This window comes from Oryctolagus cuniculus, chromosome 8, assembly GCF_051225735.1.
Source record: "Oryctolagus cuniculus isolate XC-2025 breed Fujian yellow rabbit chromosome 8, ASM5122573v1, whole genome shotgun sequence".
In the NCBI taxonomy this organism is placed as follows: Eukaryota; Metazoa; Chordata; class Mammalia; order Lagomorpha; family Leporidae; genus Oryctolagus; species Oryctolagus cuniculus.
Genome location: NC_142874.1, coordinates 84,486,047 through 84,512,978, shown reverse-complemented (window position 1 = coordinate 84,512,978; position 26,932 = coordinate 84,486,047). Strand labels below are relative to the sequence as shown.

The following is a 26,932-nucleotide window of genomic DNA, read 5'->3' as shown; positions in this document are numbered from 1 at the left end:
TTTCAATATCTTTTCTTTTTCCTGAACAGATTTTACATGCTGGCTACATTCCCAACACCCTTGGGTTAAAGGCACTGAGGGTAGGCAGTTTAGATACCTGTCCTGGAAGCCTCCACACACACTTGGGTCTTTGCCCTCCTCCTGAGAGTGCTGGGGAGTGAGTGTCAGCCAGGAGTAGGCAAATGCAAAAGGCACCCAACTGCCTACAGTTGCTCTTCTTTCTGAATTGCCCTTTGTCAGTCTGGCTAGATGGTGAGTCAGCAAATAGGAATCACATCTGACTAAAGAGCTCCTTGAACCAGAGCACTGTCTGTACTCAGTAAATACTCAGAAGGCAGTGGCATTCGGAGCTTCTCTTAGAATCAGGAGCTCATTATGGGAACTCTTCGGAAACAGCTCTCAACACACTCTCTGTTTAGATTCTGTCAGTTTTCGTTCCCAAAAGCTGTAGACTGTGATTTGCATCAACAACATCCCTTTCATCTCCAAATCCATCTGTGAATTTGCCTCTCTTCTCTACTAGGAGCAGATCCCTGCTTACATCAAAATGGAGGCTGTGAACATATTTGCGAAGGGAGATTTGGAACTGCTCAGTGTTCGTGTCGTGAAGGTTTTATGAAATCCCCAGATGGGAAAAAGTGCTTGTCTCTAAATGCTGTTCAGATGTGGGCAGGTAACTTGATAAGTTATGTAGCTAAAGTACCCTGCTGTGGCTCAGGAATACAGCTGTACAACTGTCCCTGTACTTCTACTGATTTCTAATTCTGTTACTAAAAACTTCTGTGTTTAAGAAAGCTAAGAGTATGTTTGAGTTCTTCCCTTCTAAGTTTTGGGTTCCTTAGACACTGGCCTCTAATTGTAAAAGTCTTAAGTTGTAATCCCAACATTTTCCCATTTGCTGTTGAGTGGGTCCATGCATTTTCTCAAATTTGTAAAAATGTTTAGAGATGTATTGTTTAGAAGTTCTATGTCCTCAATTTTAGAGGTAGTCATATACAACCCCTCAACCACAAGCAGGTATTAATATAAGAAGTAAAGTCTTGGGGCTGGCACTGTGGTTCACTCAGTTAATCCCTCGCCTGCAGCGCTGGTATCCCATATCGGCACCAGTTCTAGTCCCGGTTACTCCTCTTCCAGTCCAGCTCTCTGCTGTGGCATGGAAAGGCAGTGGAGGATGGCCCAGGTGCTTGGGCCCCTGTACCCACATGGGAGACCATGAGGAAGCACCTGGCTCCTGGCTTCGGATCGGCATAGCTCTGGCTGTAGCAGCCATTTGGGGGGTGAACCAACAGAAGGAAGACCTTTCTCTCTGCCTCTCTCACTGTCTATCTGTCAAATAAAAAAAGAAAAAGAATTAAAGTCTTTGATTTAAAAAAAGAAAAGTGTGAGAAATTTAACCTGAGAAGGCTTTCATCCACTTTTTAACAAACTAAATATGATTTTGAGGAAGAGAAATGAAAAGGAAACCAAGTGTGATGTGTAACCAGTAGTACTGATTTGCCTCCCTTCAATGTGTGTACCAAAGAATTTAGGCATTTTTGGACTCACCTCTTGATATGTTTCTACCAAAAATGAGTCAATAGTAATTTAAATTTTATTAAAGCATTTTTAAAGACTTTGTGATTATCTAGTAGGCACAGTCAACATATAGATAGATAACAAATAAATGGATTTATCTATCCATAGAACAGAATTGGATATTTTGGTGATTTTCAAAGTTTTCTATTACTTTCTCTGCTTAGGACAACAGTTTCAAAACTCTTAGTTTTTTTTTTTTTTATTTTTTTTATTTTTTTTTTTTTTGACAGGCAGAGTGGACAGTGAGAGAGAGAGACAGAGAGAAAGGTCTTCCTTTGCCGTTGGTTCACCCTCCAATGGCCGCCGCGGTTGGCGCGCTGCGGCCGGCGCACCGCGCTGATCCGATGGCAGGAGCCAGGAGCCAGGTGCTTTTCCTGGCCTCCCATGGGGTGCAGGGCCCAAGCACCTGGGCCATCCTCCACTGCACTCCCTGGCCACAGCAGAGAGCTGGCCTGGAAGAGGGGCAACCGGGACAGAATCCGGCGCCCCGACCGGGACTAGAACCCGGTGTGCCGGCGACTCTTAGTTTTGACCCCTTTATAAACTCTTAAAAATTGAGAGCTACAAAGAGTTTTTATCTGTGCCTATCTGTCAATGTTCACGATATTAAAATTAAAACAAAATTTAAAGATTTATATTGAAATTACAACCATAAATCCATTGTCTATTAAAAGTACATTTTTACAAAACTGAAATAAGTATATTTTTTAAATGAAAAGGCCTATAGTGAGAAGAGCAGTGTTGTTTTGCATTTATACATGGTTTTGATGTCTGACTTAATAGAGGACAGCTGGACTCTCATAGCCACTTCTGTGTTCAGTCTGTTGTTGTGTTTTTCTTTTTTTAATCAGTAAAGAAAATCTGGCCTCTCACTGATGTGAGGTTGTAAAAGGGAATACTATTTAATCCCCTTTTAAATGTCTTTTTGAATAGTGTTCTTTTGATACTGTACCAAAGCCAGTAGTCTCTTAAAGCTCAGTGGCAATGTGGATTTTGACAGTGACAACAAACACAGTTAGTTGTTGTCCTTGAAGTGACAGACTCACTTCATTCATTTTGAGAAAATGCTTGCCGAATACCCAAGTCTTAATAGCACAATTTGTCTGCCAATTTTTTAAAGTAAAAATCATGTCACATGGAGGGAAAAGAGGCTAGTCCCCAAAAAATTGCTTAAATGCTTAAGTGCTTTTCCTCTCGACAGCCGCCATTGCTTCAGTATGCATGGAAACTAATAATGTGTGTTGTTCCTTTTATAAAACAGACTATCGCAAAGCTATACAGTCAATGGTTGAGAGTTTTACAAATTAATAACTCTTATTTCTTAAGTACAATCTTCTTGCGAAACATTTAAAAAAATGTGTAGAATTTGGTGTCATTGCTTTGACTAGTGCTTTGGCTGTATCAATGCAAGTGAACACAGTGAAAAGAAGCAAAGACCATCCAATTATTAATACACAGTTTTGACCAAATGAACTTTGTGCATTGGGTCCTCCGAGGGTCCACACAGCACAATTTAGAGAACTGCTGCCTTAGAGAATCCATTTCTCCATGTTTTTGGGTGAATGGGAAGGAGCATACAGGAATCCCATGCCGCTATTACATCATGGCTTCTTTATGTCCTTTCATATTTTAACATGCAGATAATATGAAGCTAATGTAAACATAAAAGCAACTTAAAGGTCAGGGCGTGTGTATGGAAGACAGGCTGGGGAGATCATCCCTCTAGTAGGTCATCAATAAAGGCAGCCTGGGATTATCAACTGTGTTCATAAGGAATTTGGTATTTGATAGAGGCTAAAAGAGCCCTACCCTCTTTCCCTCCTTGCTCCCTACCCTCCAAATATTTAGGTGCATTGAGTGAAACTGGAAGGATATGGGATAGCAGAGTGAGGTTTCCTGAATCACCCAGACCCTGCCAGTTTCCGGGAATCCTCTTATGCCAGAATGAGTCTGAACTGACAATCAGTGAATTAGCCATAAATATGAATTAAAACACACGTCCCTTGAAATAGGAAAGCCAAACTAATTGAATCTGTTAACCTTCAGCAGGTGGTGAAGCAGATCCAAGTAACCAAGCAACACCATTGGACACCTTGTTGAAGAGTAGATCCTCAGAAGATAATGTTACAGAATCTCAACACATGCTGGTGACTGAGATCATGGTGTCAGGTATGAGCAGCACTGCCTTGGTTCCAGCAGTTTCTGTCTGATACATGAGAAATTCTGTATTCTCTCTTAATGTTGGCTAAACCCACACAAAGTTAATGACACCAAACCTTAGAATCCAGTCCTTCTCTTTGGACAGGATGCCTGAGGGAGATGCCTCCATATTAGACTACACATAAAAACTGTGTACCTTGAGAGTTTTTAGAATGAATGTTCTTTGAAGAGATACAAGACTACTTTAACCAGTTTGAGGAAAATGGAATTAAAAGATTATTTTGGTGTAAAAAATTTTGAAGTTCATGCAACTTTTCATACTTTAGATTTTCCATGAACTTTTTTAAGATCCCAGTATAGCTTGGAAACAAAAGTAGAAAATAGGACATAGTAGATTTAAATGTATCCCTGTCCATGTCTAACATTTGGGGAATTTGGTTCATCAAGCTGTACTTCCATGAAGATGAAGAACTGATAGTAATTGACAAGCAAATATAGGTTGATTGCTTCTACTGCTGCAGAAAGTCCATAAACAGCAAATGTTGGAATTCTCTGTTGCACATTCATCCAAAATGATAAGCAGTTCATTCTGTATGCAACAAGTTTAGGGAAACTAAGATTTTTATGTTTTCTTATGTTCTACAATGGTGCTTTAAAAAGTTTGTGGAAAATGAGTTAAAAGATAAGTTTATTTTGGTTCAAAAAGTGTTGCTATTCATGCATAGTGTTTTCATAATATGTATTTCCATGAACATTTTGAAGACTCGTCCATATTCACTAACTAGGCCGGTAGGTTTCAAAGAGAGTTTAGGGTTTAGCTAAGCCCTAGAGCTTCTGCAGTACCCACCCTCCTTCCTTCTAGGTCGGTGCCCTTGAATTAGCAATGCTTTGCAACATTTTCTTTGGTTATATCACTAAGTGACATTTTGTTTGAGCAAAACATTTATGGTTAAAAAAAAAAGTCTGAAAACCCCACATTAAAACATTTAAGCAAGTGCTTCACCCCAGATTTTGTCTGTAGAGAGAGAGGTCTTCCATTTGCTGGTTTACTCCCCAAATGGCCTCAATGGCCAAGACTGGACCATATGGAAGCCACCGTTAGGAGCTTCTTCTGGGGCCCCCATGAGGGTGCAGGGGCCCAAGCACTTAGGCTGTCTGCCACTGCTTTCCCAGGTTATCAGCAGGGAGCTGGATGGAAAGTGGAGTGGCTGGGACCAAAGTGCCACAGGTGGAACTTCACCCACTATGCCACAGTCCTGGTCCCTAATTTTTAATTAATGTTTTAACAGATTCAGTGTGCTTTGTAGATACAGTTCTAAGGACATAATTATATTCCCTTCCTCCCTCCTCCTCTCTTTCCCTTTCATTCTTCTTCCTGCTCCCTTTCTTTCTTTTTTTAGTTTTTGAGATAACATATTTTAAATTTATATTACAGTAGAAAGGCTTAATACTTCACCAAATAAGAAATTAACAAATAAAAAGCAAAAAGAGTCTAGTTTACTGGGAATAGACTAGCTATAAATAATAATTGAATGGAAAAATAACCATTTCACCCATATACAGTACATTTTAAAGTAATCACAGATAATTAAAACTGTAACATTCTTTTTTCTTTTTTCAAATTTTATTTAAGTTATATAAATTTCATGTATTTCATATATACAAATTCAGGTACATAATGATACTGCCAACCCTATCCACCCTCCCTCTCCCATTCCCACTCTTAATTTTTACAAAGATCTAGTTTCAGCTTACTTAATGATTGTAAATTAACCCTACGTGAAGTAAAAGAGTTCAAAAAATAGTATGAAGAAAAAAAAAAACAGTTTCTCAATGGAAGAGACAAGGGCTGTAAACAATCATTGAATCTCACAATGTTCATTTCATTCTAATACATTACATTTTAGGTACTCTATTAGTTACCTTGGATCAGGGAAAACATATGGTATCTGTCTTTTTTGGGACTGGCTTATTTTACTAAGTATAATCATTTCTAGTTGTGTCCATCTTGTTGCAAAAGATAGGATTTCATTAATTTTTACAGTTGAATAGTACTCCATGGTATATATATACACCATAATTTCTTTATAAATCAACAGTTGATGGAAATCTGAGTTGATTCCATGTCTCAACTATTATGAATTGTGCTGCAGTGAACATGGGGGTACAGATAACTCTTTCATATGCTGATTTCTTTTGGTTTGGTAAATTCCCAGGAGTGGGATGGCTGGATCATATGGTAGGTCTGTATTTAGATTTCTGAGGTATCTCCATACTGTATTCCACAGTGGCTGCACGAGTTTACATTCCCACCACAAGTGGATTAAGATACCTTTTTCTCCCATATCTCACCAGCATTTGTTGTTTGTTGATTTCCGTATGAGAGCCATTGTAACTGGAGTGAGGAGAAACTTCATTGTGGTTTTGATTTGCATTTCCCTGATGTCTAGTGATCCCGAGCATTTTCTCAAGTGTGTGTTGGCCATTTGAATTTCCTTTCTTAAAAAATGCCTGTCCAAGTCTTTTGCTCATTTTTACAAAAGATTTATTTATTAATTTGAAAGGCAGAATTATAGAGAGGCAGAGAGAGAGAGAGAGAGAGAGAGAGAGAGAGAGAATGAGAGAATATCTTCCGTCTTCTGGTCCACTCCTCAAATGGCTGCAATGGCCAGAGCTGGGTTGTTCTAAAACCAGGAGCCAGGAGTTTCTTCCAGGTCTCCCATGTGGGTTCAGGGCCCAAGGATTTGAACCATCTTCCTCTGCTTTCCCAGGTGCATTAGCAGGGAGCTGGGTTGGAAGTAGAGCAGCCAGGACCGGAACTGGCACCCATATGGGATTCCAACACTGCTTAACCTGCTACACCATAGCACCAGCCCCTTTGCCCATTTCTTTTAAAAAAATTATTTATTTATTTATTTATTTGAGAGAGTTACAGAGAGAGGCAGAGGCAGAAAGAGAAAGCCAAGTCTCATCCACTGGTTCACTCCCCAGATGGCCTCAATGTCTGGAACTGAGTTGATTTGCAGCCAGGAGCCAGGAGCTTCTTCTGGGTCTCCCACATGGATGCAGAGGCCCAAACACTTGGGCCATCTCCACTGCTTTCCCAGGCCACAGCAGAGAGCTGGAACAGAAGAGGAGCAGCCAGGATTCAAACTGGTGTCCATTTGGGATGACATCACGGCGGCTTTACCCACTATGCCACAGCACTGGCCCTTGCCCACATCTTAACTGGATTGTTTGTTTTGTTGTTGAATTTTTTGAGCTCTTTATAGATTCTGGATGTTAATCTTTTATCAATTGCATGGTTTGCAAATATTTTCTCCCATTCTGTTGGTTGCCTCTTCACTTTGCTGTGTTTCTTTTGCAGTGCAGAAGCTTCTCAGTTTGATGTAATCCCATTTGTCAATTTTGGTTTTGATTTTTGTGCTTCTGGGGTCTTTTCCAAGAAGTTATGCCAATGTCTTGCAGAGTTTCCCCAATGTTCTCTACTATTTTGATGGTATCAGGTCATAGATTTACATCTTGATTCATTTTGAGTGGATTTTTTACATAAGGTATAAAGTAGGGGTCTAGTTTCATACTTCTGCATGTGGGGATCCAGTTTTTCAGCACTATTTGTTGAAGAAACTCCTTGCTCCAGGGATTGATTTTAGCTCCTCTGTCAAAGATAAGTTGGTTGTAGATATGTAGATTTATTTCTGGAGTTTCTGTTCTGTTCCATTCTTAGCCATTGGTTTCACAAAGGTATAAAGCAAAGTTTTGCAATGCTGTATTTGCAGCAATACTGATACACACAGACATTTTTTTATTTTTCTTCTTTTTTTCATTTGTTCAAAGGTATAGACTAAAGACTAATATTTGAAGGACTCTAATGCTAGGGTAAATGACAGATAATACATCAGGCACATGGTGGGAATGGGAGAGTGATGAAGTGACCAAAGATTTGTGAGTCCACACTTAATAGGCTGTGTTTGGATTTATTCTTGGAGGCTATAATCCCCCTGCTGAAGAACAGATGAAACTGATTGTGTTGGTGAAAAATATCTCATCTTTCTGTACCTGTTTTGTCCCAGCCTATGAAGGTTTAATTCTGACTTGGTTAACATAAAAAGGTCTTATTTATATTGCTGAGTGGAATTTCATGTCATCTAAGTGTCTATGGCTAGAAAAAAATGTTGGAAAACTCCACCCTAGGATTTTATAATAAAATCTAGATACTTCATAGTCCTCAAAGAGGGTTCACCAGCCCTTCTGTCCTGGGCTTTCTATGCCCTTTTCAGTTATACTAGCCTTGCCTGAAACACATACATGTTGTTTTCCCAGTACACAGTGCTCTTTTACCCATTCCAATTCTTGTTTATTTTTTAGATCTCAGTTTAAATGCCCGACCTTTGAGCAGGCGAGGTTGCCTATTACAACTTAGAATCAAGTTCAGTTCCTTGATTGTACTTATCATGCTTATACAGATATTCCCCAACTTACATTGGGGCTGTGTCCTGTAGGACCATTGAAGTTGAAAATATCCAAACTTGAAAATGCATTGAATTCATCTCACCTACTTAACATGATAGCTTAGCAACACAGTGCCCTGTAGTTTAATGTGGGGCTGACTGGTAGTCATGACTGCTGCCACTGTCCCACATTGCAAAAGTGTGTTGTACCTCATTTTGCTAGCCTGGGAAAAAATAAAAATTGGGATGTGATTTCTTCTAGATATGTATAGCTTTAGAAAATTCTATAAGTTGAATCATCATAAATCAGAGACTATCTGTACTTCAGCAGTTACTTGGCAAGATAGCAGAGCCCCTGCCTGCATCCTTCACCATTGTATTTTGGCCCTAAGTAAGGCCTTATGCATGATGAGTACTTTTTAATAAATTTTACTTTAAAAATATTTGTTTATTTTTATGTATTTGAAAGGCAGAGAGACAGATTTTTCCATCCACTGGTTCAGTTCCCAAATAGCCACAACCACTAGGGCTGGGCCAGACCTTAGCCAGGAGCCTGGAACTTCATCTGGATCTCCCGTGTGGGTGGCAGGGTCCCAAGCACTTGAACCATCTTGCTTGGCTTCCTAGGAGCATTTACAGGGAGCTGGATTGGAAGTGGAGCAGCTGGGACTTGGATGGGCATTGGTATGACAGCATCTCAGGCAACAAAGTAACCCAATGTGCCACAATGCCAGCCCCAGAAAAAATCACATTTTCTTCCAGTCTTTATAACCATGAGACGTATGCCTAGCTGAGATTGTCACCTATATTTCAGAGAAGAGAAATGTAAGTGTAGATATTTGTGGCAGACAGAACTTTGGCTACAGCCAAGCCCCCACAGAAAACTTTATATCCATGTACATTTCATTGTGCAAAGCTGATGAGGATTTACAAGTTGCCAAGTAAATTCAGAATCATATTCTGATTTGAGGTAATTCTGCAAGTTCTTAAAAATGTCTTGAGTAATTCGATACTGTCAATCCTACACTCTGAGTAGCCTTGTGATTTGGGAAGTAGTCTTCCAAATAAATGCTGAATGAAATGAATAATTGATTTAGTCTGAACTTACCCAACTCTGAAGAGTTGTGAATGACAGGAGATGATCAAGCAAGCATTAAAGGCATATGTTCTCACAAGAGAAATCTTCTCAAACACAGTTATCCAGTGTCTGCATTCACATGGCACCTGAGTCCTGCTTATATCATTTAGCTGTCTTTAATTTATGGGCAGGTTTGGAGGGTTTCTTTTGTCTCTTTTGCACTCAGATGAGCAAACTTTCCAGTGAATATACAGATGATAGTTTATGTCCTACTGTGATATGTATGAGCCCCCAAACTCTTAAGAAAGTAGGAGAGGGGTGGCATTTGAAAAATGATTACAAACGTAAGTAGCTAAAAAGAAAGAAAGAAAGAAAGAAAGAAAGAAAGAAAGAAAGAAAGAAAGAAAGAAAGAAAGAAAGAAAGAAAGAAAGAAAGAAAGAAAGAAAGAAAGAAAGAAAGAAAGAAAGAAAGAAAGAAAGAAAGAAAGAAAGAAAGAAAGAAAGAAAGAAAGAAAGAAAGAAAGAAAGAAAGAAAGAAAGAAAGAAAGAAAGAAAGAAAGAAAGAAAGAAAGAAAGAAAGAAAGAAAGAAAGAAAGAAAGAAAACTTGCTCATGTTTATGGCTCAGCATTTAACTCCATCCCCTGGGGCATTTGCATTTCAATGGAGTATGAAATGGAATGATCCATTTACAGCATTTAACTTACATGGTTCATGACTTTGTAAAAGTGCCTGCAGGTCTGCAAGTCACTGCATAAATCTTGATAACATACATAGTTGATTATCTATATTCTATTACAGTTGAAACATGCTATTAGTAAATTGACAGTAAATCTTTTAATGGTTGAATCTCTTGGCCATGTTGGTGAACAGATCTACCCACTACATATTCATCTTTGTGGGAGGTAAAAAGAGATCAATTCCTCATATATGTCAAATGGTTAGGAATTTTTAAATAAGTTATAAAGCTTCTTGAAATTTGAGTTTATTCTTAATAATTTATTATTTATTTTATTTTATTTATTATTTTTATATTAAGTTTATTCTTAATAATTTTGTAGGTCAAGCTATAAATGTTTTAGAAGAGGTTATAAATAGGTTCACACCAGGCTCGTTGGATACCAAATAATCCTCTGATATTGAAGTTTGTTGTGAGTTTGTAAATAGTCACCTGGTATATGGATCCTGTACTACAAACATAACGTACAGGTTAATGAAGTGTTTCTATCTGGAATTAACCTGTCACAGAACTTGAGTAGGGAAATGCTGGGATGTTCTGTAGAATACAGAACATTAAAATCCATTTTCTCCTCTTAGTTCTGGAAATAATGGCATGAGGTTCTCCTTGTTTGCAGAACAAGATGACTGTGCTTCTGTGGGATGTGGTGGGCGTGCTCAGTGTGTCTCTGAGGGAGAGGCTGCCACGTGCCAGTGTTTGAAAGGATTTTCTGGGGATGGAAGACTCTGTTCTGGTAAGAGCAAAGGCCAAGCACATAGATTTGGAAAATCATAAACCAGAAACCTTTTTTCTCATACCAACTCAAAATATTCAGGAGGATTTGTGTAATCAGCAGGTTTGGATAAGTTGTTAGATGTTAAAAATAATGGATGCACACATAGAAAATATGAGACATGTATTTAAACATAAATGTGAACATTATACTGTTTTTGCATTAAGAGGAAGAACTGTAATTAAGAAGCATGAATTTGAGTTCAGGTCAAATTTATGAATTCACCAATTCTGATGAAAATACAACTTTTTTTCTTCCCCAGAAACTTGGGTCTAAGTATTAGTTAAATAAATAGATTGAGATTAGTAGGTTTCTGTTTTATATTGATAGCCTGGAAATAATAAGTTAGTAATTACTGAAAAAGTCTCAGTCTTTGTGGTTTGAAACTCTAGCAAGCTGATTTAGTTATACCTACTTAGCTGTTCAGACGATGAGAACTCTAAAAATGGATCAGAAATTAACTTTACCTTCGTGAGGCAAACGTTTGCGTTACTTTTGCAAACAGTACCTATAGTTGGCTGATTAACTGAATATAAGATTATGCTTATTGTTTCCTATCATTTCTGTTTCTACCAGGATTGCCTGAATATCTCACTAGTTCACCTTTTACCCACAGATATAGATGAATGTGAGATGGGGATCACAGTTTGCCCTCCTGTCTCCTCCAAGTGCATCAATACAGAAGGTGGCTATGTCTGCCACTGCTCAGAAGGCTACCAAGGAGATGGGATTCACTGTCTTGGTGAGACTGGGTGTGTAAGGGAGGAGGGTGGAGGCCAGCCCTGGGCAGATGACATGTGGGTGTGGTTGGCTGAGAGAAGACAGGATATAGCTGAGGTGACACACATGTCAAGACTGACACATTTCAGTCCTTGGTAAATAGTCAGGTTGTGCCCTTGCGCTCTCGCTGCATCAGTCAGCACTGAGTGCTTGCCCTGCTTGATCAACCAACCCATGCTTTTCTAGCCCTTTCTCTGGGCTTCCAGTGTCACCAGTGTCTCATTAGTACTCCGTATTTGAGCCGTCATGGGGGAATCAGTCAACACTTCTTTGTCACTGAGCTTGGCAACTGAAATGTGGTGAATGCAGGGCTGATGTGGATTGTTGAAAGTCACTGCTATGAGCAGATCAAAAAGGTGACTTGGTTCTGTGGAGGGGCTCATCAGGTGTTTCTGATGAGTTCAGCAGATGGGAGATTCAAGCCATTGGCACTTAGGTGCCAATGAAAAGAATGATTAAAAACTCTTTCATAATCACCATCCTTGGCCAAGGCTGGCTCTGGCCTGTTGATTGGGAGTTCACCTGGTGGCTGCAACTTGCCAGGTTTGCAGCAAAGCATCACCCTGCAAGTGCAGGCCTGCCTGAAGCTATCCATGGCCTAATCAAGGGGTTATCTGCAGTTTGACAAAGCTTTAGACTTTCTCTTTTTGTATTTTCTTTTCCTTCTTCTGGGAACAAAAGTTTTCACATTGAGATGCACATGCCCTGATAACAAATTCAGATGATATTGCTTTCTCCCATGTGTTAAGGTGAAAGATGAAATATCAGTAAAAATGATCACTTTTCTAGATGGAGTTGGTTTGAATCAGCCCTTTATCTCATTCATTTTGTATAGTCCAGACATCTGCAATGTTCTTGTAGGCACCTATTTTGGCTGTCAGTCAGGAAAATGTCACTACTCTAATTAAGCAAGCACATTCATAATTAGACAGATTTCTTAATTTCCTTTGAAGAGAGAGAAGATATCCTTTTGTGGATGTTTAAACTCATTCGCCTCTGGGCTCTCTGTTACTAACCTAGCCCTTCCAGTGTGAAACATGCAACAAAAGATCATGACCCTGCCTGCCTAGTTGGCACAGGTTCCTTGAGCTGCCACTGAAACAGTGGGTTAATCCCTATTCTTGTTCTCTTTTTCTCTCTCCTCTCTTCCTTCTTTCTCTCTTTTCCTGTAGATATATAGATATAATGCTTTGGACTGTGGGCTGTACACAATAGCTGCTATATAAAAGAGTTGTTGTTATTACAAGAATAGTTATATTTCTTGGCCAAGAATACATCTTTGTTTTTGCATTTTGGGAAAGCTATCTATTTCTCTACCAAGGTGATGGTTCATTGAGATAAAGGAGTTAATGTGGGCCGTTCAGAATAGTGATTCACTGTGATGAATATTTAATTAGTCCCTTTTAGACACAGTGCTAGGAATTGTGGGGAATGCAAGATGGGAAAGGCAATCCTTGCTGCCAAAAAAATATAGTTGTGATCAGTGGTGAAGAAAGAGAAGTTAAAACCACAATGAAAGTTCAGAACTGGGAGAAATATCTGAGGTGTTAGGAAGGATTTCATAGAAGTGTCATTTTGGGGGGGCCATGAGATGCGTACATTTTCATTAGGTGGAAATGGGAAGGGGTAGAGTGTACTCTAGGCATAAACAAATGCTGTGTCTTACACGGGCAGTAGACAGTAGCTTAGCTGAGCAGTAAGTGTAGGTCATATACAGAGAGGACAGAAACTGAGGCTGGTGAGGTGATACACGCCATAACGAAGTCCCACAGACCCAGTGACTTGGACAACAGAAATTTGTTTCCTCACAGTTCTGGAGTCTACAAGTCCCAGAGAACATTCCAGTTGGTTTGGTTTCTGTTGAAGTATCCTCTTCTAGCTTGTACATGGCCTCTCTTTTTCACTGTTAACTTATACAACTTTTTCTCTGTAGCGTCCAGAGAGAATGAGAGTGATAGAAGGCGTGCCAGCGAGAGAACAAGAGAGAAAAGAGAGAGCAAGCGACACTCTGGGGTTTCTTCCCCTTCTATCAGGACATCAGTCCCATTGTATTAGGACTTGTTGAAGACTGGAATCTGAGGGCCAGTCATTGGGATTTTACTTTTCCTGGTCACTGCTGTCCTAAGTTTTCTAGTAACCATGTTATAAGAAGTAAAAAGAATAGCTGAAAGTGATTTTCATAATTTTTTTATTCTAATGTCTCTCAAATATTGACATCTACTATGTAATCAGTGTAAAAATTATTGAGATATTTTACATTCTTAATAATTGTGATTCTAAGTCTTCAGAATCTGGTATGTGCTTGATACGTAAGTGCATCTTTGTATGGACTAATGTACTTCAGGTGGTTCATACGTATGGTGATGGCTTCAGGGACGGCACAACTGTAGGGACCAGACAGAGCCATTGGCAGCATCTGAGTTTGTGATGGTGTAATCATCACTGTGATCCAGGGAGAACCACCTGGCTACTGATGTTTAGGTGTGGAGGGAGGAGACCTGGGACGCAGGAATGGGATGAGGCTATTTTTGTTGTGATGTCAAATTGAGAGGAAGGAAAGAACGAACTGTTAGGCTAGAAGTAACTGAGAAAGGAAAAGGTGGGTGGAAATAGAAAAGAAAGGTTGATTTAATTATGCAGTTCAAATCCCAAAAATGTTATGTCCAATGTAACATGTGTGTGAATGGCTGGGTATCTATTCGCAAAAGTGAAGTATGAATTGTTAGTATCTGTACTGCTAAAATGTTTGCCTAGAAGTAGTTTTCCAGTCTGTGATTTGGGGAAGTCTATTTTCCTTCCAAGCGGGAGAAAGACTTGCAGCCTTTTATCAGAAGCTTGGCACATCTGAATGGCATGCGGCTGAGGAGCCCAGTCTCTCCCTCTCCCTCCTCCTCTCCCCCTCTCTCCCTCTTCCCCTCTCTCCTTCTCTTCCTTTCTTTCCCTCTCTCCCTCTTCCCCTTCCTAAGAACATGCAGCATGACCGAAGCTGAGGATGCACCCCTTCTGGAATGTTGTACATTTTGGTTGTGTAACCCTTTTTCCTCCCCTGCACCCCACTTGTCTGACAGATATTGATGAGTGCCACTTGGGGATACACAGCTGTGGAGAGAATGCCAACTGCACAAACACGGAGGGAGGCTATACTTGCATGTGTGCTGGCAGTGTTTCTGAACCTGGACTCATTTGCCCTGGTAGGTGGGTGGGTGGTCTGGATGGAGAGGGAAGCGCTTGGTTCAGGGAAATTCTGTACCCCAGTGTGTTTGTTTTAGTCTAGAAATCATTTCTTTTGGTCAGCCTGGAAAACTGAACTTTTTGCGTGTATTGATGCTGAGCTTGAGAATTTGAAATGGCCCAAGCTTCATTCATTGAATAGTATCTGGAATAAATCCTTTTTTATTATTCACAGTTCAATAAAGGTGGCAACACAGATGGTTCTCTTTAACTGTGCAACTAACCTCCCAGTATGTAATATTGATTCCTGGGGAAAAACTTTATAGGGCTAAGCAGGTCATGAGTATGTCTGGACTCCTAGTATTTTCAATTGCCTTCAAGGATTTTAAAATACTACTTCAAACAGTCAGCACTTCTTGATCTCATTTAGAACTCCACTGGTCTTCTTTTTGTTTTAAAATGTTCATAAAAATCACCTTGTGCTTCTTAAAACTTCTCACCATCAGCACCCCAGAAAGGAAGCTGGTTTCATCTTGACCCTGGAACCAAAATCAGGGCTCCATACCACCACCCCTGAGAAAGGAAAGTTCTGTGTTTACCTGGTCTCTGTCTTTTTAGCATGTTATTATTCTCAAAAAAAAAATATTGTTCTTGAAGATACTGAACAACTGATACTTGTATCATCAGCTATACACCCTAATGTGGTTTTTTTTTTTGTTTTTTTTTGTTTTTTTTTTTTTTTTTTTTGACAGGCAGAGTTAGTGAGAGAGAGACAGAAAGAAAGGTCTTCCTTCTGTTGGTTCACCTCCCAAACGGCCACTAATGGCCTGCGCGCTGCACTGATCTGGAGCCAGGAGCCAGGTGCTTCCTGCTGGTCTCCCATGTGGATGCAGGGTCCAAGAACTTGGGCCATCCTCCACTGCACTCCCGGGCCATAGCAGAGAGCTGGACTGGAAGAGGAGCAACCGGGACAGAATCTGGTGCCCCGACCGGGACTAGAACCCGGAGTGCCGGCACTGCAGCGGGGGAGGATTAGCCTAGTGCTACACCCTAATGTTTTAAAGAGCAGTGAGCCATTCAAATAAAGGAGACTTTATCACTTTGCCATTCCCTTTTCCTTCCTGTCCAAGTTGCTACAGTCTTGTGTTTGAGGTTTCCCAGGATAGTTAAATAGTTTTTAGAAGAAGGCACTGTATGAGAGAAATTTTTGAGACTCTCAGGATATTGAGGGGAGTAGGCTGTGTATTTGTGGGTAGTTATTAAGCCATACAAAGATAACGGTTGGTTCAATGAGAATTTCTTAAAGCTAGCAGTCATTTCACAGAGTTAGTATGCCTCTATTGGTGATAGATTGGCTTTTATAACGAAATCATTGACTGGATTTATATTGTGATTGGCCATCCTCTTACTTGCTTCCAGCGTGCTTTATATCTAGTTTCATGGTGACATAAGGTCTGTTAAGGAAAGTCAACCTTTTGTCACTCCTGGTAGTTCTACTGTTACTAAGAATACTGTATCACAAGTTGTTCACAGAATCTTGTTCCTGAAAGACCTGGATCACTCCCAAACATAAAAGTGATGTCTTTGATTCTTCTAGATTCTGTTCCGCCATTTCATCTCAAGGAAGATGAGCCCTCTCCAGGCAGAAATAGTTATCCGGGATGCCCCCCGTCACATGACGGGTACTGCCTCCATGGTGGCGTGTGCATGTATATTGAAGCAGTAGACAACTATGCCTGCAAGTAAGTCACTGTCTTGCAGTCCATAACTTTTAAAAAACTTGTGAAATTTACATTAAAGAAATTTTTCTACAATTAGATTTATCCTTAGGAAAATATACACACACATAAATTGTGTGTTTGTGTTCCACACACCCATGTGCATGCTACGTTGCATCCTCCTTATGTGTCACAACACCCTACCCTACACAACCACCAATGCTTAAATATAAATGTAAAGAATTGGTGGTTATTTTCGTTTTACTTAAATACCTTGACATTATTACTAGTAAAGTCTGGGGATTACACTTCTCTTTCTGGTTGGAAAACGTAGGTGTGTGATAGAATTCTTTGAAACTGTGATTTATTTCCTGCCAAATATGTGGAAAGCATTCACAATCCACAGTATGTGTCTAGATTTACAAAAAATTGTACATATTCACACTGGGTTTCTTGCCTTGGATTTTAAACACACACATACACACACACACACATATTTCTTCACTTCACTTCCTAACAGTTGACTTTGCATTTTTGCTGTTTAGTGACAATTACCAGATTCTGCAACTCCCATTTTTGCTCTTTTTGGGCCAAGGCGTTTCCCCATGGGTAGTATCAACCTGAAAAGGAGATCTGAGGAAGGTTTGAAATTATGGGGTGCCCTCACTGTGCTCACTTGGAAGACCTTTCCATGGAGACCTTAATAAGACTCGAACCGACAGTATCTGGACATGTATCAGATTTTTCCCCTGAATTAATTTCATATTTTCAAAGCCATAGGAAGAAACTGAGGGTAAAAATAAATAGGTCTCTGGGGGTTAGAGTCCTGACTCCTTGATACTTTTCTTTGTACCTGGAATAACGAGTCACAGAATAATCTGACTCTCACAAATTGAAGTTATAAGTAGAACAGATTTTATGATGTTATCAGTGATAATGAGCAGAATTATAGTCTAAACGATTAGAGTAAGCTGTATTCTCCAAGTGTATGGCTTTGCATTAGAAACCATGTTCATATGACACAAGTCAGGGAAATGACCTGAAGAATTAGTAGGGCCGACTGACTTCTAGTGGAATTCTGCTTTCACATACATATTTACGGGCTGTAGTTTTCTAGTCTAAGATAGATCTAATACTTACAATAGTTATCTTTAGCTTTAATATTAACAACCAGTTTTTTATCTGTTCATTGTTTCTCATCATCACAAATAATAAAATTTCAAAAACAAGTGTTATAGTTTATTAGGTCATGATTGTTTTCTTCCTTGATACCTTAAATTTCAATTATAAAAATCAGTGTAATAAACAGAGGGTAGTGCAGGGTTCTATACTGTATTTGGCACAGTCTTTTCATGCGGATCGGATAGAAGTGATTCCCTTAATGATTGATGAGCTCGTTAGCACATTGCTTTTCTTCCTGTCATTAAATCCTGATGAAAATATCATATGTACTTGCTAATGTTTTAAACACAAATTGCTACAAAGTGATAATTAAACTGGAGGTTGCCTTCAAATCCAAGGACCATTAGTCTAAAGCAATATTTAAAATAACATCAGTTTACAATAGGGATCGTAACTTTGTTTTTGAATTGCGCATTTAATGCAAGTGATTTAATCAAGTATTCAGTTCGTCCTTCCCCTGCCCTGGTGTCTACAGAGTGGTCTAATCAGCTTGGAGGCAATGGACATTACCCTCAAATCCGTGGAACCCCAGACTTTCCCTGAGAGGTGGAGGAATTAGGACCTGGAATTCTACAGCCCAGCATGTTTCTTGGAGATTTCCTGGTGTGCAGCATCTCAGCTGACTCCAGACTTCTCGAGCTCAGAAGAGGTCCTTGTACCACCTACTTTGCTTTGAGTCAAACAGTTCTCTGGGAAGGTGTTTAGACCAAGATCCCCCAACCCATGTTGTGTGGTTGTATCAGTTTGAGAAATGCCTTATACGCTAGCCTTCAGTTCTTGATGCATGGTGCACTGTAACACACTAACAAGTCTTATTTACCATTATTTAGCTTACTTGACTATGGAAAGTCAAACACATTTGGTCAGGGAAATCTTTGGTTTGATTTAACAGAACAACTAATTAACAATCCAAAGAACTTGAGGTTCTCCCCCATAATATACAGAGAGGCTGTACTGTTGCAGCCTGGCTTTGCTCCTGAGGACTCTTAGACATGTGACTGACCTACCCACAAGATCTCTAAATTTCTGAGAGTATCAGAGGTGTGGTCCATTAACATCCAGCAGTTTAAGAGTGGTTGCTAGGCATTGATGGGAAGTGGCCATAACCAAAGGTAGCTAGAATTAAGACAACACCCAGGAAAGTCTTGAACAACCTGATAGTCCCATATGTTCTACACTCAGATCCAGCCATCTCTTGCATGCTCACTTCTAGAAGAACAACTTTTCAGAGGTGAATAGCCCTGTAATCCGTTTTCAGAAGCAGCACAGTGTAGTAGAAAGAGCATGGGCTTTGACAATGAAGAATCATTTGAATGAAACCTGTCGTTCGTTAGCTGTGTGACCTTACTTACCTCCTCAAGCCTGTTTTCTCATCTGTAAAATGGGACTGTGACACTGAAGTGAACATCCCTAGCATGGTGTCAGACACACAACATACATGACAAATGTTCATTCATTTTCCTGCTTCCTCCAAAACTCCCATGACAAGCTAACGGAACTGGGACTTAAACCCGGATCTTCTGGAGCTTTTCCAGTGTTTTCTCTGTGCTGCTGCTTCTCCCACAGGAGCTGGTATCCATTCTCTGTACTCGTTCCGTCAAGTCCTTTTGGAATAAGCAGGGGATCTGGATGGACAGATAGCTGTTTCAGGGCCAGGGAATTCCTGATAAGCAAGCACCGCAAAGTGTTAATATGGTGTTTCTAGAGTCAGTGCTTTCGCAAAGAATCACAGGACACAATTGTCAACCAACTTCCTGGTAGTTTTTAGAAATGAGCATTCCCAGTAGATGGCAGCATTGTTTCATTGACTTTAAAGGTTCAACAATAAATCGGTCCCTAACAATTCAAGTATCAATGTCATTTATTAGACGGCTGAGTGTTTGTACGTGAATGCCCCTTTTTCCTCCATAGAGTTTTCCCTGCTTTGAAGAAAACTGCAAAATGCCTGTGTCACCACTGAGACCTCTTTCGCCTGGCCAGTAGTGATAAGTGGGAAAAGTCCTTCTTTCACAGGCTGGGTTGTGCTTCCTGTTCAGGGACCTGACAACATTCTTCTTGCACAGCCTGGTTTTGAGTGAGAGACTCTGCTCTCAAGATTTTTCTTTCCTTTGACCTACTGTTTTGTTTTGTTTTTTTTTTTTTTCCCCCAAAAAAAAAGATCTATTTGTTTATTTGAAAGGCAGAGTTAAAGAGAGGCACAGGCAGAGAGAGAGAGAAAAAGAGGGGAGAGGGGAGGGGAGGGGGGAGAGAGAGAGAGAGAGAGAGAGAAAGGAGGTCTTCCATCTGCTGTTCATGCCCCAGATGGCTACCTGCGCTGATCCAAAGCCAGAAGCCAGGAGCTTCTTCTGGTTCTCCCATATGGGTACAGGGGCCCAAGCACTTGGGCCATCTTCTACTGCTTTCCCAGGCCATAGCAGAGAGCTAGGTTGGAAGTAGAGCAGCCGGGACTTGAACCAGTGCCCATATGGGATGCTGGCACTGCAGGTGATGGCTTTACCTGTTATGCCACAGCACCAACCCCTTGACCTATTCTTAACTGTAAACATTTGCTTCCTGAATTCCCTGGGCTCTTAGGGCAGAATCACTTTGTTGGTTTTAAAAGGTAGCGGCTCCTTAGGAGTTTTAGCCTAGCAGAAATTGATCTTTAATCAATGTCTGGTAATGCCTTGTAGAGGCAGTATGCAAATAGTCCCCCTTCCCTCCCAGTGTAAATAGACCGAAGTGGGAAGACCATGCCACAGGAACTTGTAAATCACACTGCTTTCAACTGATCCCTGATGGACTTTTCCATGTACTTCCGTAGAGCTGAGTCTGAAAATGCCAAGGTTGAAAGATGCCTGAGTCTGAAAAATATCAAGTGTGTTTGACCAGCAGTCTGATGACCTGTGTTTGTGTGTTGTCACAGCTGTGTGGTTGGCTACGTCGGGGAGCGCTGTCAGCATCGAGACTTGAAGTGGTGGGAACTGCGCCACACTGGCCGTGGACGGCAGCGGGACATCACTGTGGTGGCTGTCTGTGTGGTGGTGCTGGTCCTACTGCTCCTCCTGGGCCTGTGGGGGGCTCACTCCTACAGGTGACCCTTTCTTTCTGTTGGTACATTAAACCCCTCTCTAGGGGAACACCTGCCTCCTTGAGATGAACTTCTGTGCCCTTACTACATTTAAAAAGATGAATAGGAGCAGGCGTTTGGGTCAGTGGTTCAGATGCCCGCATCTCGTATTGGAGTACCTGGATTTGAGTCCTGCCTGTGGCTCTCCATTCCAGCTTCTTGGAGGCAGCAGGTGATGGCTCAAGTGATTGGATCTCTGCCACCCACGTGGGAGTCCCGGATTGAATTCCTGGATCCTGGCAAAGCCCCAGCCATTGTGGGTGTTTAGGGAGTGAACCAGAGGTTAGACTAGGAGTTTCTCTCTCTCTCTCTCTCTGCTTTTCAAATAAATAAATAATACTAAATTTTTAAAAGTGCAAAAATAGCTTTTTAAAAAAGACCTAAGCTATCCTTGCACTAATTTATTAGTGCTTTTATTTCCCTGTTCTAATCTTTTCTATGCACCTGTGTGGTAAATGTGGTTGTTAGTTAACATAATGCATTGTTGCATTCTACTTTCTTGTTTTAGCATTTCTTACTGTTCCACTCCTAATCAGCATAACTGTATTCTTTTCATGGTTACTTTCTGTTGATTTCTGACAAGAAAATCTTAGAGAAAATTTTAAAGAAAATCATTATTTTCTCCAACTTAAAAGGAAGTTTCTGATCCTTGAATTTTATGTTTTCAGTCATTTCAAGTTATCAGTTAAAAGTTGTAGAACAATAACATTTTTATGTTTAATTTTTTAAATAACTCAACATTAGGGTAATAGTATGGATATCACACTATTTTGCCTATTTTCCATTTTCTTAAGAAGTAGGATAGTGTTCTCTACTATCAATATTAAAAAGACATTTAAAAAAAGATTTATTTATTTTATTTGAAAGAGAGAGTTACAGAGAGAGAGAGAGAGAGAGAGAGAGAGGTCTTTCATCCGCTGGTTCACTCCCCAGATGGCCACAACGGCCGGAGCTGAGCCGATCCGAAGCCAGGAGCCAGCAACTTCTTCCTGGTCTCTCACATGTGTGCAGGGGCCATCTTCCACTGTTTTCCCAGGCCACAACAGAGAGCGGGATTGGAAGTGGAGCAGCTGGGACTCAAAGCAGCACCCCTGTGGGATGTCGACACTGCAGGCGGTGACTTTACCCACTACCCCACAGTGCTAGATCCAAAAAACATTTTATCTACTCTTATAGTACAAAATCTGAGAGTCGTAAAATTTCTGGGCTGTAGGGGACTTTATAGAATTATCTAGTTCAGTCTCATCATCCTATGGCTGAAGAACCTATGACCCACATAACTAAGTATGCCGCAGTTCTCTGGGAATGTACAGAATACCCCCTACCTGCAGATGAAAATACAAGCACGTTTACAGGTGCTACACAACCACTCAAGTGGCAGCAGTCCTGTACTCTGGAAAATCCAACATATCAGCCAAGCTGTACTTGTCTGAAATCCTGCTATATCCTGATGCAGTAGTTAAGAGCCTGAGCTCTGGAATCAGAGTGCACAGGTTCAAATCCTACTTGGTGTCTAAATGCCATCAGACATGTTTCTTATCCTCTGTATTCATTAGTTTCTTTTGCTATTAAAGAGGGATGAGAAAAGTACTGAGATAAGTTGAGTTCATCTCAGTAAAAGGTTTAGTGTAGGTCTGTCATGTAGTATTTAACAAAAGTCATCTGTTGTTATGACTACGATTTTCTATGAACTGTAATCTTTCCAAAATGTGTCATATACTCCAAGCTCTCTTTTGCTGCCTCCTGAGAGACTGTATTCTCATGCACAAACTTAAAAATTTAATTTAGTGGTCTATCATTAACAATTAGTTTTTTTTTAGCCTGGCTTTCAGTATCTTAGATATTTGTATAAAGAATATTAAAAAAAGAATATTGAATAATTAGTGATTGATCCCATTGTTCAGAATGCCAAATGAAAGGTAGATGCTTGGCAAATCATGTGGAAACACATGGGAGCAATACATTTAAGTTTATGTGTATAAAATTATTAATATAGACATAAATTATAGCATTAAATATTACAAAATTTTGATGTGTTCTATTGAAATTTTTCAGAGATCTGGTTTGAAAGGGAATGGTGAGTTGTGAGATTTTTGTCTTGAATTTCAAAGACCTTCTCTTCAGAAGGATGACTATAGGCATCACATACCAGTAGGAACATCTTCATGTTCTTACTACCATATGGCAAAAATTGACTGTGACTAGCATTATTTCTTCAAAAAGAAAGCTCAACAGAACCCTTTCTTTTTGCTGAAATGCAATCAGAATAGTAAAACTGCTTATAAGTGAATCTGCAGTATGTTTTTTTCTTTAAAGATATATTTATTTGGAAGGCAGAGAGACAGAGAGAGAGGGAAAGATAGATCTTCCATCTGCTGGTTCACTCCCCAGATGGCTGCAGTGGCCAGGGCTGGGCCAGGGTAAGCCAGGAGCTGGTGGCTCCATCCAGGTTTCCCACACGGGTGGCAGGGGCCCAAATATTTGGGCTTTCCCAGGTACATTAGCAGGAAGCTGGATTGGAAGCAGAGCAGCCAGCTTGATCAGGCATTCCAGTATGAACCTGCCACGCCACAATACTGGCCCCCATCTAAAGTATCTTCCCTAACAATTCTTACCCTACTGGAAAGTTTCAGCTATGTGTTTGATTACCTTTGCATGGAGGATTGCTTGTTTCTGACAAGGTAGTTGTTCCTGACCATCACTGAGTGAAGAGAGTGTTTTGAGATTGTCTCAAATTTTGGCTTTATTGCAGGACTCAGAAGCTGTTATTGAAGCATCCAAAGAATCCTTATGAAGAGTCGAGCAGAAATGTGAGCAACAGCAGGCCTACTGATGGCGAGGCTGGGATATCTTCTTGCCCTCAACCTTGGGTAATGCATCCAAAGTAGATGAACCAAGGAACTGACTTGCTATTAACCTGAATCCATTTTTTCTCATTCTTCACTGAGTAACAGTAACTGGAATCTACTATAGCCTCCAACTGGTAACAGTATTGGCCAGCATATCAGCTGGGGAGGTCCTAGTTGGGAGGATGGGGGAACCATGTCTTTAAGGGCATCAGACAAATGAAAGTAGCACCATAATTTAATGGTGCAAGAAATTTATGGATTTTTTTCCCCTGTTACCAGCTTCTTCCTAAAACTTAGATTTTTGTATTTTATATGAAGAGTTTTTCCCAACTCCTATTCTCAGGTGAATGTCTTAAAAGCCAATGCAGATGAATGTCTTAAAAATATATAACACTTCTGATTTTCTTAATATAATCCTTCCTTGGTATCTGAGGGGGACTGGTTCCAGGACCTCTCCAACTTGTTGATACCAAAGTCCTTGAATGCTCAAGTACCTTACATAAAATGGCATAGTACTACATATAATTCATTCCTATCCTCCTCAATATACTTTAAATCAACTGTAGATTATATATAATACCTCATACATTGTCAATGATAGGAAAATTGTTGTGCTTGTTTTCTAGGGAGTAATGATAAGAAAAAGAAGTCTATATTTGTTTTTTTTTTTTTAAACTTTTATTTAATGAATATAAATTTCCAAAGTACAGCTTATGGATTACAATGGCTTCCCCCCCATAACATCCCTCCCACCCGCAACCCTCCCCTTTCCCACTCCCTTTCCCCTTCCATTCACATCAAGATTCATTTTCGATTCTCTTTATATACAGAAGATCAGTTTAGCATACATTAAGTAAAGATTTCAACAGTTTGCTCCCACACAGAAACATAAAGTGAAAAATACTATTTGAGTACTAGTTATAGCATTAAATCTCAATGTACAGCCCACTAAGGACAAAGATCCTACATGAGGAGTAAGTACACAGTGACTCCTGTTGTTGACTTAACAAATTGACACTCTTGTTTATGGCATTAGTAATCACCCTAGGCTCTTGTCATGAGTTTCCAAGGCTATGGAAGCCCCCTGAGTTCACTGACTCTGATAATATTTAGACAAGGCCATGGTCAAAGTGGAAGTTCTCTCCTCCCTTCAGAGAAAGGTACCTCCTTCTTTGCTGACCCGTTCTTTCCACTGGGATCTCACTCGTGGAGATCTTTCATTTTTTTTTTCCCCAGAGTGTCTTGGCTTTCCATGCCTGAAATACTCTCATGGGCTTTTCAGCTGGATCCGCATGCCTTAAGGGCTGATTCTGAGGCCAGAGTGCTGTTTAGGACATCTGCCATTCTATGGGTCTGCTGTGTATCTCACTTCCCATGTTGGATCATTCTCTCCCTTTTTGATTCTATCAGCTAGTATTTGCAGACACTATTCTTGTTTATGTGATCCCTTTGGTTCTTAGTCCTATCATTATGATCAATTGTGCACAGAAATTGATCACTGGGACTAGTGAGATGGCATTGGTACATGCCACCTTGATGGGATTGAATTGGAATCCCCTGGTATGTTTCTAACTCTACCGTTTGAGGTAAGTCAGCTTGAGCATGTCCCGAATTGCACATCTCTTCTAATGAAGAACTGGATTAAGGATTCCTCTGGGTTGCCTTTAGAAATCTCTCTTTTTTTTAAATAATAGGTAAAATCCAACAATTTTATGTAGTACAAGCAAGTGGTATTTATCCCACGTAAGCAAGGCTGTCAGCATTTTAAAAAATCAATAAATTGGACATACTACACAAACTGCAAAAATGTTAAATGGTTACATCAACTTTTGTAAAAGATATTTGGCATAAAAAAACTGAGCAAACAAGAAACAGAAGAGAAATTCCTCATCTAGATAAAGAATATCTACCAAAACCAACTTTAATAGTGAAATTGGACAGTTTTCCCTTAAGTTGGGGAAAGGGGGAAGTGTCTTTTTCTCACCACTACTTTTCAATATTATGGTGGAATTACTAGACAGTGCAGTAACACAAAGAAAGGATACAAAATGCATACATATTGGGAAGGAAGACATAAAACTGCTAGCAAATGTCATTATTGCATGTATAGAAAATTCAAAAGTACATCATAAGTACCCCTGGAACAATGTTAGTGTAGCAAAGTGGCGAATTACATGTACAATTTAATTGTTGTTCCATGTATGGGTAAGAGCTAGGATTTGAAATTTAAAAACAAAATTAGGCATCATGCAATTTTAAAAGAAGTCTATATTTGTTCAATACAGATATAACCCTCATAGACCTAACTACATTTTCTGTTCGTAGTTGAATCTATGGACACAAAACCCATGGATATTAAGGGTTGACTTTTCTCACATACATTTTCAGTCCTTAACCTCCTATAGTAAAATAGTTATTAGATTCAGCAAATAAAAATGCAGAGTTCTTTCTTAAATTAATAGTTATAATGAAATTTCAAGTTTAAATTCGAATTCAGATTTAACTGGCTTTTCTGTATTTTATCTGGGAAACTTTTTTTTTTTTTAAAGTTCAGTGGATGGAGAAAGTCAAAATGCTTCATAGCTCACTCTTCAGTAACTGATAATGGAACACTAGGGGGCAGACTTGGGACAAGCTAAGTTCTCTTGAAATTCTTAAGGGAATTTCTATTTCCAGAACTCTGTCAGAGAGGTAACTTGATTGATTTATTGTGTGGTATTGGTATTGTCTATGGTATCTATTGTGGAAGAGACCTGAATATCTGACAGATCCATGGGGAACTGAAACCTTAAGAAGAGTTACTGGGGAGGGGTTAAAGAGGGGCAAAGGCAGTGTTTGGGGTCCTTCTGGAATCACTTCACCCACTCCTAGGAACCCTACCAGAGAATAGCTTTCCTGCTGGTGTGCTTCTGACTAACAAGCGATTATATGTTCCTACCTGTTACAGGCATTTGGTGTTAACTTATTTTTTGGTTGAATTTGAGTATAGAAGTAAAATAAGAAGTGTGAGTTCTAGCCTTTTCCTCTCAAAAATTGCCACCCTCCTCTTCAGCAAATCCTTTAACCTCTGCATATCTCTGCTGCCTCTTCAGCACAACAAAGGCTGTGGATCAGATGATTTCTAAGATCCTTTCTTTCTCTGTAAATTCTTAAGTGTGTGTTTTAAATAGCTATAGAATGTGCTGTCTCCACCGAGGCCTCCTAACTTTGTGGACTTCCAAATTACCCAGGTTGCATGTGTTAGTCTACAAGGTGTTTAATTCCAGCGTGGTTAGCAGATTTAACTCATCTCAGCTTGTCGGAACTGTTAGAAGACCCCGGGCTGCTGAGCTTCACACTCCCAGCCA

The 26,932-nt window shown here is 39.9% G+C and overlaps 1 protein-coding gene across 32 annotated transcripts in view; it reads left to right on the top strand.

Moving 5' to 3' along the window:
• The window catches only part of EGF (epidermal growth factor), a 97,305-nt gene that overhangs the window by 62,407 nt on the left and 7,966 nt on the right, over nt 1–26,932 (top strand). For 17 of the 32 annotated variants that reach the window (XR_016212316.1, XR_016212312.1, XR_016212319.1 and 14 more), the window contains 8 exons: nt 524–673; nt 3,625–3,747; nt 10,621–10,737; nt 11,393–11,518; nt 14,625–14,747; nt 16,325–16,469; nt 20,533–20,700; nt 23,489–23,606. Coding sequence is in view for 14 of the 32 variants with exons in the window: in XM_089302935.1 (XP_089159061.1) it covers nt 524–673; nt 3,625–3,747; nt 10,621–10,737; nt 11,393–11,518; nt 14,625–14,747; nt 16,325–16,469; nt 20,533–20,700; nt 23,489–23,606 (1,070 nt within the window). In the remaining 18 variants the exon portion in view is untranslated. The remainder of the gene's footprint in view (nt 1–523; nt 674–3,624; nt 3,748–10,620; nt 10,738–11,392; nt 11,519–14,624; nt 14,748–16,324; nt 16,470–20,532; nt 20,701–23,488; nt 23,607–26,932) is intronic. The other 15 variants (XR_016212320.1, XR_016212318.1, XR_016212310.1 and 12 more) reach the window with 3 other exon arrangements.